The sequence below is a fragment of the Acinonyx jubatus genome, chromosome E1 (genome assembly GCF_027475565.1).
Source record: "Acinonyx jubatus isolate Ajub_Pintada_27869175 chromosome E1, VMU_Ajub_asm_v1.0, whole genome shotgun sequence".
In the NCBI taxonomy this organism is placed as follows: Eukaryota; Metazoa; Chordata; class Mammalia; order Carnivora; family Felidae; genus Acinonyx; species Acinonyx jubatus.
This window is the reverse complement of record NC_069397.1, coordinates 23,296,286-23,312,033: the sequence shown is the minus strand read 5'-3', so window position 1 is coordinate 23,312,033 and position 15,748 is coordinate 23,296,286. Positions and strand designations below refer to the sequence as shown.

General features: G+C 40.8%; 2 protein-coding genes across 7 annotated transcripts in view; one reads left to right on the top strand and one right to left on the bottom strand.

Moving 5' to 3' along the window:
• The window catches only part of ACACA (acetyl-CoA carboxylase alpha), a 279,058-nt gene extending 269,092 nt beyond the window's left edge, over positions 1-9,966 (bottom strand). The window contains exon 1 of one of the 2 annotated variants that reach the window (XM_015078426.3): positions 9,824-9,966. Coding sequence is in view for 1 of the 2 variants with exons in the window: in XM_053212303.1 (XP_053068278.1) it covers positions 9,824-9,861 (38 nt within the window). In the remaining variant the exon portion in view is untranslated. The remainder of the gene's footprint in view (positions 1-9,823) is intronic. The other variant, XM_053212303.1, reaches the window with a different exon arrangement.
• A 427-nt stretch (positions 9,967-10,393) lies between these two features.
• The window catches only part of TADA2A (transcriptional adaptor 2A), a 51,856-nt gene continuing 46,501 nt past the window's right edge, over positions 10,394-15,748 (top strand). For 3 of the 5 annotated variants that reach the window (XM_027034325.2, XM_027034324.2, XM_027034322.2), the window contains exons 1-2: positions 10,394-10,491; positions 12,640-12,766. In XM_027034325.2, the coding sequence (XP_026890126.1) occupies positions 12,742-12,766 (25 nt within the window). In that variant the 5' untranslated portion in view covers positions 10,394-10,491; positions 12,640-12,741. Of the gene's footprint in view, positions 10,492-10,716; positions 10,886-12,637; positions 12,767-15,748 lie in introns of those variants that run through there. The other 2 variants (XM_053212297.1, XM_027034323.2) reach the window with 2 other exon arrangements.

Below are 15,748 nucleotides of genomic sequence, written 5' to 3'. Positions count from 1 at the left end.
GGCTCTCTTGCTCTCTCTCTAAAAATTAAAAATAAAAAATAAATAAAAAATAAAAAAAAAATAAAAGAATCACATGCTCTACCAACTGAGCCAGGCAGGCACCCCAATATTTTTATTTAAAATTAAATGAGAAGCACCATGTTTTCAGTGCTTAGGGCCTACAGGGTCTGAATAATGCTCTGCTGACTACCCCCAACCTCCCATCTTTATTGTCACTTCTCTTACATCTACTTCTCCCTTTCTGGATCATGGGCTCTTCCTCTGTCTTACCTGTTGTCATCCAAATTTCTATTCTTTACCCATAGTTTCTCTTTTCTCTATTCAATGAACTCAAGCAATCTCATCCTCTCCTGTGGCTTCAAAATTTCCAGCAATTTGTGCTAACTCCCTAATCTGTGTATCTGACCCAGACTTCTCCTTTAGCTTTTGAATCTGCCTAGTGAAGGTCACCTGTACATCCTACAGACCCTCAAACTCAACATATCCAGAACAAAGCCTGCCCTTTCCCCTTCAGGTCTGCTCTTTGCCTGATGGTCCCTTTCTTGGTAAACAGCACCATCATCCATCTAGTCAACCATGCTGGACATTTGAAAATTACCTGTAATTCTATTACTTCTCACTTTTCTCCCCTAATCCATTAATTGCTTCTTAAACACTTTAAGTCCATTCCATTTCTTCTTCTTCATCCCCATTCTAATGGAGCTAGTTCAAGCCCTCATCATCCCTTACTTGGACTGCTAAAACCCCTGGCCTTTCATTTTGTTGCTTTTCAGTCCACATCACTGCCAGAGAGATTCAGGTCTAAAACCCAGATGAGTGATAACGTTATTTCCCAATTCAAAATGCTTCACTGGCTTTCCGTGGCCTCTGAGTAAAGTACAAAGCCCGCTACAGTCTGACCTCTGTCTACCCATATAACATCAACTACAGTGGCCCTCCTTCTTGCTCTCTGTACTCCAGTCATATAGACCAAACTGGCCACCCTATTTCATGCTGTGGCCTTTGAATAATTCCTTTTACTTGGAATTTCCTTCCCACTCTTCTCCAAGACTTAACTCACCACTTCCCAGAGTGGAAGTTAATTCTCCCTATAATTGGTGAGTCCCTCCTTGGAGCCCTTAGTGTACCTAGCACATCTCTGTTACAGCATGTATTATGTTGCAATTATTTTTATGTATATCTGTCTCCCCAACTGGACAATGAGCATCTTTTTGAGAGCAGAGACCATTTTATTAGTCCTGGTGCAGTCCTTGGCCTAGAATAGGGCTAAATAATATTTACAAAGTAGAGAAATGAACACATAAGAATGTTCTAAAAGTTTCAAATAAAAAAATATGTTCTGTAGGTTGACTTGTAGAAGACTAGCAGACTGTCAGAAGGCCTCTCAGGCTACTTTATAGGCTTAGAAACCCAACTTTTCCACACACAGAGAATGGTCCCAATATTTAGCAGCAGGTTTACCCTAACCAAGCTCATATGTAAATTTATCAATTACAACTAGCAATATGATTGTCATATGTACAAAAATACTATCCTCTGTATAACTGGCATATCCTGAACCTGAAGGTAAGCCTGTATGGGAAGCTGCATTTATTCATGTATAATTGTTTGCACTCTCAATGGAAGAGAAAAAAATCTTATTCTTGAGTGGCAGAAAAAAAATCTTACTCTTTTTATATACTGTATATATATATATATATATATATATGTTTTAATATATAAACAGGTTTCTATCTGGCAGATCTGTAGTATTAGAACTTCATTGGGGGAAGAAGCAATTAGGGAAAAAAGTGTTAAGAAGGCTCTTTCTGGCTGAAAATAATAATAAAAATCTTGAGAAACACTAGTTTAGCCCCTATACTAATTCTTTCTTAAGGAATCAGAACTAGCAGGTTAAGTTCTAAAATTCAAATATTCGTTGGCATTAGGCTGGTATAGTATCTCTACAATATAGCAGCCTGTAACAGGGTGATTATGCATAAAATTCATTGGCCAAGACTCTTTTCCTTGAATGGACAGTCAGAAAGTCAGCCTCCATAGGCTTCAACTCTTCCATTACTAACTAACCCCTCCCTCCTTCAGGCGATTCATTCTCCCTTTGGATATGCTATATGTACTCGGTATTTCTCAGGAGCCAGTCCACTTCTTAAAAATCTTTACATATCTTGGTTGGGATCCATCACCTTACCTTCTGAGGTTGTAAAAAGTAGTGCTTACAAGTTGGAGGTAGAAGTTTGAATCTCTACTATGCTGCCTGCTTCCACTCTCTGAGCATCAGTTTCTGCATCAGTAAAATGGGAGTAACAACACCTCTCTTAATGGGCTTTTAAGAACTAAAACGAGAAAATATATACAGAAAGACTTGAGCAATAGCTATTTTTAGCGCCAAATTGGGAGGAGAACCTTGCTGTTTCATTTTGAAAGTGTGTGTGTGTGTGTGCATGATTAAACACTAGAGTCAGGGAAAACTATTGTCCTTGGCATGATTATAGATTCTAGAAAATTAATAAAGTGAGGAGACAAACACTAAAAAATGTGTTTTGCTATGTAAAAACAACCAATTAGTCATTTATGGAAACAGCTTAACATTTAAGGCCTAATTATCACGCAGCACAATAACAAATACATATATCATTAAATACACATCAGATTAACCTCATTGTAAATTTTACTTGATTATAATAGTAAAGTACTCATACTGTACTCTAAGGAAGATTCTTATAGTTAATTGCTCATAATGCATTAGTCTGTTCACTATTTACATGAAGTAATGGGACATAGCTCAAGTTTGTTCTGTGTTAGAGGTAAAGCTGGATTATCCATTCTCGATTGCAACTATGTATTGGTTCTGTGACCTGTGAGATAATTTACACCCTCTTTATTGTAAACAGTAAGGTGCTAAAGAAGCAAGCAGCAAATGAAATTCTATTTAATTGTTTGGTGCTCTGGAAACCTACAGGTTTCTAGTAGGTAGATATGATTCAAATAATGAAAAAATTCTAATGTTGAGCACTGGCCAACCTAGCCTAGTTCAACTTCTAAACAAGCCCCATGGTCATCCTATGGAGCACTTCTAGAATTAGAATTACAATTATAATTTATTTGACTCCCACCATGAACTAGATATTTTACTTTTAGATTTTTAATTTTTATTTATTTATTTGGTAAGCATATAGCTATTCATTTTATTGTTTGGTAATATTTTCATTTTTAAGTCATTTTGACAGCAGTATGTTTAAAAAACTAAAGCACATATTTCATGAAAAAAATGAATGCATTTTTGTTATTCAGTATTGTTGACATTCCATGTTTAACTTAAAATGTTTGTGAACATTTACCATCCATCCACCAATGGCACCAAAGTGATAACACTGATAATATAGATAGCAGAGAACACAAATCTGCTTAAGAAGCTTCCCCATTTCAGAACTTATTATTTTAGGACGGTGACCAAAGACAATGATTTAACACTTGTATCTACAAAGGTCAATTTGCCTATCATTTTAGTGACATGACTTTTCTTTTAGATTAAATAACTCTTCTTCATGAATACTACTTTTGCTTGTTATGACTTCATATTTTCTTGTGTATGTACATAGAATGAACTGATAGCTATTAATGCATTAGCAAAAAGGCATTTGCTCAGTGATGTCACTTTTATGTCAATATCGTCACTTCCTCGAAATAGGAACCAGTGAATTTTAACACTGATTCCATTTTTTCATCCAATTCACGGAAGAAAAGAAAGCTTTCACAAGTTAATTCTCTCAAAAGTGACATTACTGGAAGACATATCAGTTGATTCAGTAGTTAAAATGAAGTTAAAATGATTTGGTTTGTGCTGATAACATAAATACAGATTTTGGTACTTCAGAGCATCATAGTTAAAAAAAATGTTCTTTTTTTTGGCTTCTAAAATCCAGCAGATTTTTATTTTTATTTTTATTATTTTATTTTATTTTTTAAATTTACATCCAAATTAGTTAGTATATAGTGCAACAACAATTTCAGGAGTAGATTCCTTAATGCCCCTTACCCATTTAGCCCACAACCCCTCCAGTAACCCTCTGTTTGTTCTCCATATTTAAGAGTCTCTTATGTGTTGTCCCCCTCCCTGTTTTTATATTATTTTTGTTTCCCTTCCCTTATGTTCATCTGTTTTGTCTCTTAAAGTCCTCATATGGGTGAAGTCATATGATTTTTGTCTTTCTTTGACTAATTTCACTTAGCATAATACCCTCCAGTTCCGTCCCTGTAGTTGCAAATGGCAAGATTTCATTCTTTTTGATTGCTGAGTAATACTCCATTGTATATATATACATCTTCTTTATCCATTCATCCCTTGATGGATGAATTTGGGCCCACAGACATTTGTGCTATTTCCATACGTTAGCTATTGTTGACAGTGCTGCTATAAACATTGGGGTGCATGTGCCCCTTCGAAACAGCACACCTGTATCCCCTGGATAAATGCCTAGTAGTGCAATTGCTGGGTCATAGGGTAGTTCTATTTTTAGTTTTTTGAGGAACCTCCATACTGTTTTCCAGAGTGGCTGCACCAGCTTGCATTCCCATTTATTTTTTTATTTTTAAGTAATCTCTACACCCAACATGAGGCTTGAACTCATAACCTTGGAATCAAGAGTTGCACACTCTACCAACTGAGCCAGCCCCTGAACTAGGTATTTTATACATATAGCCATATTCTTACAAAACTCTCATGGATTAGGTACTATAATTTTCATTTTATACGTGAGAAAAAAAAGCACATAAAGATAACAGCTTGCTTAAATACTTGAAGGTGGTAAAGGGTAGTAGTTAAATTTGGTAGTTAAAATTTTTCTGATAAACAGAAGTCACTCAGCACCAATATATTCCTAGTTCACCTTTTTGGATTCTACCCGAAGCCTGGTGGCTAATGAGACAGATACTTTGCACTTTGTATAGATCAAAAAGAAGTCAGTGTGATGAGGAAGAGGCAAAAGAGGTGGGAAGCAAAAGCCCAGATTCATGAACACTTTGCTTAATGGCCATGGCATTATGAAAATCCTGATTATCTGCTAACTCTTCAGTTTTAAGTTACATATGGACTGTTTATTAGTTACATTTGGCCAGGTCTGGTTTTCATTCTGGCTGTGCTACCCACTGACTAAATGACTTTGGGCAAGCGTTTTTTGTTTTGTTTTATTCTGTTTTGTTTTACTTTTCTGAGCCTTATTTTTCCTTATCTGTAAAAGTAGGATGCAGTAGGCCCCTGTAGGAAAAATTTTTTTCCTTCTTGTTCATCTCTGAGATCTTTAGGACCCTCTTACTTATGCAGAAGCATCCTGACAGGCCACCATGTGGAGAAAGGGCTACACAGACCTTACATTTCTATAAACAGATTAGCAGAAGTGCTTCAACCTTTCCTCTACAGGCTGGTCATAATTGGGGTGGATCAAGTTATAAATTTTTTTTTTAACATTTTTATTTATTTTTGAGACAGAGACAGAGCATGAACGGGGGAGGGGCAGAGAGAGAGGGAGACACAGAATCGGACGCAGGCTCCAGGCTCTGAGCCATCAGCCCAGAGCCCGGGGGTGGATCAAGTTAAATAAGCAGTCTAGGAACCTTCTGGAAAGAAAATAATTGATCCCTTAACTCCTTTGACTAGGGTGATCACAAAAAGAGAAAGATAAGGAGGGAGGAGTAAGGACGGGCAGGAAGGAGGAAAGCAATGCTGCTGAATGCAAGAAGCAGCAGCAGAGGCTGAGGAGGCTGGAACCAGTCCTGAGCTGGGCCACAGAGGAGTCTGTGCTTCTGTGAAAGTAACTCAGCATGTGAACTCAAAGAGCTGAGAGCTAAGAACTGTAATCTTTGAGGTTCATGCCTTCTGTGGGGTGAAACCCTCTCTACTAAGTATGTCATGGAAGATTCCTTGCCTTGAAGAGCCCCTGTAACTGGCAAAGGACTTTGCCCCAGGTCCTAAATCTCTGGCTAACTTACATTTACTGGGTATACCTTAGAGTTTAAAGGGTAGGAAGTTGAAACCCACAAGAAGGCATAGACTTTTAGATTTTTTGTTTTTATCTACTTGTATACCAAACTGCAAAGAACCACCTCAGTTACAGGAAAAATAAGTATTAGATGAGATAAAGTTCATAAAGACTTTCAGCACTCAGAACGAGTAACTAGAAATGGTAGAGAATCATTTCCATACAGAGGGAAGCTCAGAACCTGCACTTGATTTTAATTACACCAGCTTAACAGTTGAAGAGGAGCTGCTGAGATATTGTGGACTTGGTCAATGGCACCTACATCATAGACAGACCCTGGGAGTAGGATACAATTTTCCCTCTTGGATTTCAAGTTCCAAAGCCAACTTCCTCCATTAAGAATGGAAGGGCTTCAGGGCACTTGGGTGGCTCAGTCAGTTGAGCGTCTGACTTTGGTTCAGGTCATGATCTTACAGTTTGTGAGTTCAAGTCCCGTGTTGGGCTCTGTGCTGACAGCTCAGAGCCTGGAGCCTGCCTCAGATTCTGTGTCTCCCTCTCTCTCTGCCCCTCTCCTGCTCATGCCCTGTCTCTCTCTCAAAAATAAATAAACGTTAAAAAAAATTTAAGAATGGAAGGGCTTCGAAGATGTGATATTGATCTGTCCTAAAGTTCAGCCTTCAAAAATATTACTTCAACATAAACTGATCTTGGATATTATTAATGTAAATTTCTGTCTTATGAAGTTTTTTTCAGGTTCCTTTACAGACATATTTAGTGAGGGAAGAAAAGGCTGTAACCAGTTGAATACAAGGTGCTCTAGAAACATGTTCAGAAGGCTACCCTATGGGGCACCTGGGTGACTCAGTTGGCTAAGTATCTGACTTTGGCTCAGATCATGATCTCACAGTTTATGAGTTCAAGCCCCGAGTCAGGCTCTAGGCTGACAGCTCAGAGCCTGGAGCCTGCCTCAGATTCTGTGTCTCCCTCTCTCTCTCTGCCCCTCTCTCACTCATGGTGTGTCTCTCAAAATAAATAAAAACATTTTAAAAAGTAAAAGAAGAAGAAGGAGGAGGAGGAGGAGAAGGCGGCTACTTAACCCAGAGTTTGGGGGCAGGGAGGGGGGTCAGGAAAGATGTTCCTGAGGAAGCGATGTCTAGGTTGAGGTGGAAGAACCAGGCAAAGGAAGCCTGGAAGTATCAGAGTGCATACGGAGAAATGGAGGTATTTCTGTTGGGCTGGGAAATGAAGAATAGGATGGGGTGGTGCTGACAAAGAAATAGGAAGATTCTAGACCCTGAAGGTCTTTCTACAAACAGTGGCCATATAACTTATTGTACAAACTGAGATGCTTCTGAGAGTGAAATGGGACAATATTACTAATTATAAGAGGACAAGAACAAATCAGAACTGACCTGAGCAAATTGGGACTTATGGTCACCCCTTTTTTTTTTTAAACTTTTATTTTGTGTGTGTGTGTGTGTGTGTGTGTGTGCGTGTGAGAAAGAGAGAGAGAGAGAGACAGAGAGAGACAGAGAGAGAGAGAGAGAGAGCGAGCGCTGGGGAGAGGCAGAGGGAGAGAGAAGAGAATCTTAAGCAGACTCAACACTCAGCGAGGCAGGGCTCGATCCGATGACCCTGGGATCACGACCTGAGCAAAAATCAAGAGTCCCATGCTCAACCAACCGAGCCACCCTAGCATCGCAGGTCACCTTACTTTTAAGTCATGTTCAGGTGCTTGGACCTGCAGTGAAATCAGGTATCTTCTTCTCTTCTTATATATAAAGGCAGTGAAGTTACAAAGAAGAAAAGACAGTGTCTGTCCTCAAGCTCTGTCTAAAGAAGACACACATGTAAAGAAATAATTTTAATACGGTTATACAACTTTAGTTCTAGCCTCTCCTCTGAGCTCTAAATTTAAATATATCATTTCCACTGAGATTGCAAAACACAAATCCAAAACAGAAATTTTAATTTTTCTTCCCACAACTGGTCTTTCACTTCCCTTCAGCTGGTCTTAAAATTGATGCCACTATCCACTACATTGCTGAAGGCAAAACCCCAGAAAAGCATTGCCTTAATCAGTGTTATCCTTCTCTCACTGTGCATTTTAAATTCCTCCACATCTTTCTTAAGCACAATAACTAAATTGGGACTTGGAATTCTAATGAGACCCTAACATCAACTGAAGCAGAGGATGATTTTCAGGTGTTTGAATGCTGTTTTTAACAAATAGATCCCAGGATTATGTGGGGGATTGTTTATTCCACAATAGTACAACATTGATGACTCATATTCGACAATCATGACGTCCAGATCTGGATATATGCCCAAGCCAGTCTCAAAAACCTTCAGTTTAGGCGAGAAAGACATGAAGAAAAGGCCTGAAGTGCCTGACCCTATCTCATCTTTGTAAAGATGTGAGTGGTTGCAAAGGTGTAAAGACATAGGTGAAACACCAATGTTGATAAACCATGTGTTGAACGATTGCTGTGTAAAAAGAAAATTTATGTTTTAAAGAGTAATTTTAAAGTTTCTACCATCTATTCTCCACACAGCTGCCAGAGTGATCCTTTCAAAACAAATCTGATTACCTCCCACACCACACATCATGGAGTCTTTCATGAGCCATCTCTGCAAAGAAACTGCTCTAAAATAAATAAAATCCAAATCCACACTCCTTGGCAAAATAAGTTTTCCGAATTGTTAAACCCTAAATAAGTTTCCTTCAGTCAAAAAAAAAAAAAAAAAAATCCGATTACTCTTTTGCTCTTAACCCTTCCATGATACTCTACCACATCCTTCCAAAATGCAAAGTCCAACCATGGCTTACGAGATGATGCATGATCTGGTTTCTGCCTTTTCCCAACTTATTTCCCTAATTTGCTGTGCTGCAGCCACATCGGTCTCCTTGCTTCTTCTCCAACAAGTCAAGCAAGTCCCTATGTCAGAGCCACTGCAATTTGCTGCTTCTCTTCTAGAATAGTTTCCCTCTGGAAACCCACGTGCTGCCTTCCTTGTTTAATGATTAGGTTTCTGCTTATGTGCTCTTTCAATTAAGAGGCCTTCCTTGTCTACCTCATCTAAAAGGCCATGCCCACATCATTCTTATCCCTTCATTCTGATTTATTTTTCCTCATAAACTTGACATATTACTGGACATTATCTATTATCTAGTAATACGTGTACTGTCTTGTCAATCTCTCCCACTATTATATGAGGCAGAGACTGTTTTGTTCACTGCTGAATTCTCAGCACCTGTAACAGTGTCTACTCAAACATTTGTTGAATAAACGACTGAATAGATTTTCTGATTTACATCAAATGTAAAACTACATTATAATGTATCTACTGGCATGATGCATAGGAAAATGTCTGGAAGACGATAACCAAAATGTTAACTGCTTATTTAACACCAGTAGAAGCTGGTTTTCACATTATTTTCGCTTGTGTGAATTTTCTGATTATTTTTCAGATGAATTTGTAGTATTCATATACTGAAAGATGAATAAAGAGGCTACACCGGCAGAAAATGCAAATGAATTCAAACAGAGGTTGGGCATTTTTACGAAACAGACTTCTAAACAGATGTAACCACATAACGGTGAAATTAACCACGGCTTGAATCCCCTTCCCAACACTTCCTAGCCCCGTGATCCCAAGTTATTTATAAGCCAGTCTCCACGTCTTCACCTCGAAAATGGGGATAATAATAGTGCCTACCTCACAAGGTTGAAGATTAAAATGACACCATGGATGTAAGCGCCTTTGTACAATGCCTGGCATGCAATAAACACTCGACAAATGGTAGCTATTATAATTAGTAGTAGTAAAAAGATGTTGGGACGTACCTAGCCCTCAAGATTGACATCAGAGTGGACCACCACATCCTCTCATCATTGCGCCTCTATCTGGGCCCCTAAAGCCCAAAAAGGGGATGAAGGTTCTTTCCAAAGAAGAGAATTTCGACGTTCCAGAAGCATCTGAATAAAACGTACCCTGTTTACCCTTAAACCATTCAGTCCGTCTGGTTAATCCACGAGCAGCACTGCAAAACCCGACTGGCCCCAGTTTCCTTCGCTGCAACAGGGGCGGGGGGTGGGAATGTTAGAAACACAAAAGCAGGACGGTACCGGCCCGCTCCACCTCACCGCACTCTGGCGCGGATCGAACGGCGCTACGCACCGGTAAGCCTCTGGCGACCCGCAACACGCCACACGCAAAAGTGACTGCTGCCCGGACTCAAGTCAGGCAAGCTACTCAGTCAGCCCTACCCCTCTCCGGGCCTCTGCCAGAGGACCGCGGCGGGCGCGCTGCGAAACCTGGGCGCGGGCCGAGGGGGCGGAGGGGGCTGCGGGGGCGGCGGCGGCGGCGGCGACGGCGACGGCGGGGCCGCGAAGGCAGGGGAAGGGCGGCGGCGGCGGCGCGCTCGCGCCTGTGCCGCTCGGGAACGAGCACGCACGCCCGGGGACGCGCGCGGCAGGCGGCACCGCGGCGCGGAAGAAAGGGACGCGAAGAGGTGAGGCACGAGGCGCTGTGGGGTGGGTGGCAACGGGGCGCTAGCTCTCTGGCGGCCGAGGGGGTGACGGGGGCCGCGAGTTGCGGCGGGGGAGGGGTCGGGCGTTGAGCCCTGGCGGCTTGGGGGACAAGGCGGGTGGATGGTGAGGGGAGGTGTGGGGCTACGCCGCGCTTGGGGGAGGGCGGCGCGGGCCCGGCCTGACCCCTCGGCCCCGCCTGGCGGCGAGTCTGGCGCGCCCCGCCCCCTGGGCGGCCCTGGGCGGCAGAGAGCGGCTTAGAGCTTCGGGATTCCTGTCTGTACAGTGGCGCGCCTAATTACGCTAGCAACAGCAGCTCTGGGCCATGCACCTGACCGACGTTACTTTTCCAGTCTGCAAGTAGGCCTCGCACACTAGGTAGGAGCTGAGGCCGACTGAGGCTCAGGTGAAATGACTTGCCCAAGATCACACAGTTCAATAAGGAACGAAGCGAGGAACTCATCCTTGTTTGCAAAATTCCAAAGATTGCACCAATCCAAAGATTGCACACAGAACGCCGTTCTTCACAGTGCCTGCCTTCCTTCTCCCAGTGACTTTGAATTTGGCAGATGTTAATCTGGAGCCACCACCCATCCTTTCATGGATGTTAGTGTCAGAAATATCTCTTGTGAGAAGAAAGGAGGGGAAAAAAGAAAATTACGCTTATTGCGATATTGCGATTGTGATGTGGAGTGTTTATACATCCTTTATTTGATCATTTCTGTTAACCTCTGTTGAAATGTCCCTTTTGTTCACAATCTTTAAGACATTGTGCAGGTAGTAGTCTCAGAGCTTCCTTCTTTAAAAAAGCAGCATGCCTGAGAAGGTTGGGAAGATTCAAAGATAATCCACATACAGTGGTACAACGGTACCTGGCACATAAGAAAAGTTCAGTAAATGTTGGCCATTATTTTATTACTGAGTACGTAGTACCTCTTGCTAAAGCCATTTTTCTTCAGAGACTAACTCCCTGGGACTAGAGCAGGCAGAGAACCATCCTATCCCAGCCCATTTCAGAAAAGACAAGTTGTTGCTAGCCAATGCTATCTGAATGTCGTGTGACTTAATGATTAATTATACCTTAAGCTCAGAATACCAGGTTAAAGAAGTCACTCCAAGAGAACTACAGATGAACATTTAGTTAAAACTAACATTTGTCCATTACATTTTCTTTATTGAGTTCTTTTTCTGTGTTTGCACTTCAAAGCATGCAGATGTGTATTGGATAGTAGTCCCTGCTTTCATTTAGTCTAGAAATGGAAAAAATATGCATCCAGAAGTAATCCTCACAAAGTAGAATGAAAAATGTCAGAAAGGAGATAGCTAAGGAGCTATGTGACTATAGAAGAAAGGTGGATATTTTCTTGGCTTAGTGTGAAATATGATTTCATTTCTACCTTCAAGAAAATACTTTGTACATTGTACAAACATTAAGTACTTGTTCAAAGAGTAACTAAGTGAACAAATGTATGTTGTAATAGACAGGGTTCCTTGGTTTCTACTAAAAGAAACTCATTCATATTAAACTATTATTAGAAAGGTAGAGAAATGAGAAGAAAAACTAAACAGTTGGGCCACCCTTGGGGATGGGGATCTCAACAGCCAGAGCTCATGGACCAAATTCTTTGATTAGTGAATGATCAAACTGCCTTCTTCCTTACATGTCTTACTGAAGATTCAGATTTCCATAAGATAGCTGGTTGCTTTAGCTGTAGGGATGAAGTATAGAGTATTGTGATTGGGAAACTGACTCATCCACATTTCATATCGTTCTAGTGGGGTTACCAAAGGAAAGAGTGTTAAGGAGAGAAGTAATACTGGGTAGAGAAAAACAGTAGTTGTGTATTAGAGATATATAACCTTTATAAAGGGCTTACTGTGGATAATGTACCAGGTACCATGGTACATTATTTATATGGATTTTGGTATTTAATCCTCACGAGAACTCTAGGAAGTAGATACTGTTTATCATACCCACTTTACAGACGAGGAAATAGGCTTATAGAGGTAAAATAATTTGCTTATCATTACAAAACTAGGATGTGGCAGAATTGAGTACATTGCATCGTCTTCTCTGTATCTTATTTCTTTGAATTATTTCCTGATTGGTGTGCCACTTTGTATGTTCATAGGAGGGCATCAAGCTTTGGTGTATGTTTTGGCCAGTTCTGACTTCTTTTTGAAGGAGCACTGCATTGAGGAAGATCAAAACAAGATTGTTTGCAAATTAGAGAATGGACCGTTTGGGTTCCTTCAGCAGTAAGTATAGTGGGAACAAGTCCCAAGCGAATATTAACAGCAAATTGAAGTAGAATTGATCAAAGAAGAAAAATAAGCACTTTGAAGTTAAACAAAGCCCTGAGAATCTGATCCTAAAGGAATAACGGTATCAAATCAGAATAAAATTAACAATATTTAGGGGCACCTGGGAGGTTCAGTCGGTTAATGTCTGACTCTTTGCTTTGGCTCAGGTCATGATCTCACAGTTTGTGGAATCAAGCCCTGAATCAGGTTCTGTGCTGATAGAATGGAGCCTACTTGGGATTCTCTCTCCCTCTCTCTCTGTCCCTCTCTCGTTCGCTCTATCAAAATAAATAAATAAACTTAAAAAAGTTAACAATACTTATTGATTGTCCACGAAACAAATAACATAAACATATCATTCTAGGTCTCATAAGAAAACTGTGCTCAGGCATAGTATGATTAACCTGCAGTTAGACTTAAGAAAGCAGTTGGATTACTCTTTAGAACAAGAACATATTTCAGATGCCTTGATAAGAAACAATGTCAGTGCGGGGCGCCTGGGTGACTCAGTCAGTTGAGGACCTACTTTGGCTCAGGTCATGATCTCATAGCTCATGAGTTCGAGCCCCGCATGAGCCCCTCATGAGTTCTGAGCTGTGACAGCTCAGAGCCTGGAGCCTGCTTCAGATTCTGTCTCCTCTCTCTGCCCCTCCCCTGCTTGCTGTCTCTCTCTCTCTCTCAAAAATAAATAAAAACATTAAAAAGAAAAAAAAAAAAGAACGTCAGTGGTAGGATAAAAGACATGCTCCTCTCCCCCTTCTCTTTTAAAAAGGTGGAACTTGTGTTCTAAGAGTGAACCACTATAGTAATAATGCAGAGAATTATGGTATATGTGTAAAATAAATTCAGGCAGCTACAGCTATGGAGAAGAAAATATACTGTCTTTTCTTTGTTTCTGATAAGAGATTTGGCAGAAATCGGAATTCTATTGTTAGGTATTAGTAGTGTCCCAATGAGAAGAAATAAAAAGGCACTTTTGGTGTTGTTTCCTCTTCAACAGTTTCTTTTTCTTTTTTTTAACGTTTATTCATTTTTGAGAGACGGAGCGTGAGTGGGGGAGAGGCGGGGAGAGAGAGAGACACAGAATCTGAAGCAGGCTCCAGGCTCTGAGCTGTCAGCACAGAGCCTGATGGAGGGCTCGAACCCACGGACCATGAGATCATGACCTTGAGTCAGAGGCCCAACTGACTGAGCCACGCAGGCTCCCCTCTTTTTTTTTTTTTTAATGTTTATTTAGTTTTGAGAGAGAGGGGGAATCCCAAACAGGCTCCACACTGTCAGCGCAGAGCCTGATGGGGGAGCTCAATCCCACGAACTGTGAGATCATGACCTGAGCCAAAATCAAGTGATGCTCAACCAACCGAGCTACCCAGGAGCCCCTCAGCAATTTATTTTATTTTACTTTACTTTATTTTATTTTATTTATTTTATTTTATTTATTTTATTTTATTTTTAAATATATGAAATTTATTGTCAAATTGGTTTCCATACAACACCCAGTGCTCATCCCAAACATGCCCTCTTCAATACCCATCACCCACCCCCCCCTCCCTCCCACCCCCCATCAGCCCTCAGTGTGTTCTCATTTTTTAAGAGTCTCTTATGCTTTGGCTCTCTCCCACTCTAACCTCTCTTTTTTTTTTTTCTTCCCCTCCCCCATGGGTTCCTGTTAAGTTTCTCAGGATCCACATAAGAGTGAAAACATGGTATCTGTCTTTCTCTGTATGGCTTATTTCACTTAGCATCACACTCTCCAGTTCCATCCACATTGCTACAAAGGGCCATATTTCATTCTTTCTCATTGCCACATAGTATTCCATTGTGTATATAAACCACAATTTCTTTATCCATTCATCAGTTGATGGACATTTAGGCTCTTTCCATAATTTGGCTAATGTTGAAAGTGCTACTATAAACATTGGGGTACAAGTGCCCCTATGCATCAGTACTCCTGTATCCCTTGGGTAAATTCCTAGCAGTGCTACTGCTGGGTCATAGGGTAGGTCATTTTTTAATTTTTTGAGGAACCTCCACACTGTTTTCCAGAGTGGCTGCACCAGTTTGCATTCCCACCAACAGTGCAAGAGGGTTCCTTTTTCTCCACATCCCCTCCAGCATCTATAGTCTCCTGATTTGTTCATTTTGGCCACTCTGACTGGCATGAGGTGATATCTGAGTGTGGTTTTGATTTGTATTTCCCTGATGAGGAGCGACGTTGAGCATCTTTTCATGTGCCTGTTGGCCATCCGGATGTCTTCTTTAGAGAAGTGTCTATTCATGTTTTCTGCCCATTTCTTCACTGGATTATTTGTTTTTCAGGTGTGGAATTTGGTGAGCTCTTTATAGATTTTGGATACTAGCCGTTTGTCCGATATGTCATTAGCAACTATCTTTTCCCATTCTGTTGGTTGCCTTTTAGTTTTGTTGATTGTTTCCTTTGCTGTGCAGAAGCTTTTTATCTTCATGAGGTCCCAATAGTTCATTTTTGCTTTTAATTCCCTTGCCTTTGGGGATGTGTCAAGTAAGAAATTGCTATGGCTGAGGTCAGAGAGGTCTTTTCCTGTTTTCTCCTCTAGGGTTTTGATGGTTTCCTGTCTCACATTCAGGTCCTTTTTCCATTTTGAGCTTATTTTTTTGAATGGTGTGAGAAAGTGGTCTAGTTTCAGCCTTCTGCATGTTGCTGTCCAGTTCTCCCAGCACCATTTGTTAAAGAGACTGTCTTTTTTCCATTGGATATTCTTTCCTGCTTTGTCAAAGATTAGTTGGCCATACTTTTGTGGGACTAGTTCTGGGGTTTCTAATCTATTCCATTGGTCTATGTGTCTGTTTTTGTGCCAGTACCATGTTGTCTTGATGATTACAGCTTTGTAGTAGAGGCTAAAGTCTGGGATTGTGATGCCTCCTGCTTTGGTCTTCTTCTTCAAAATTACTTTGGCT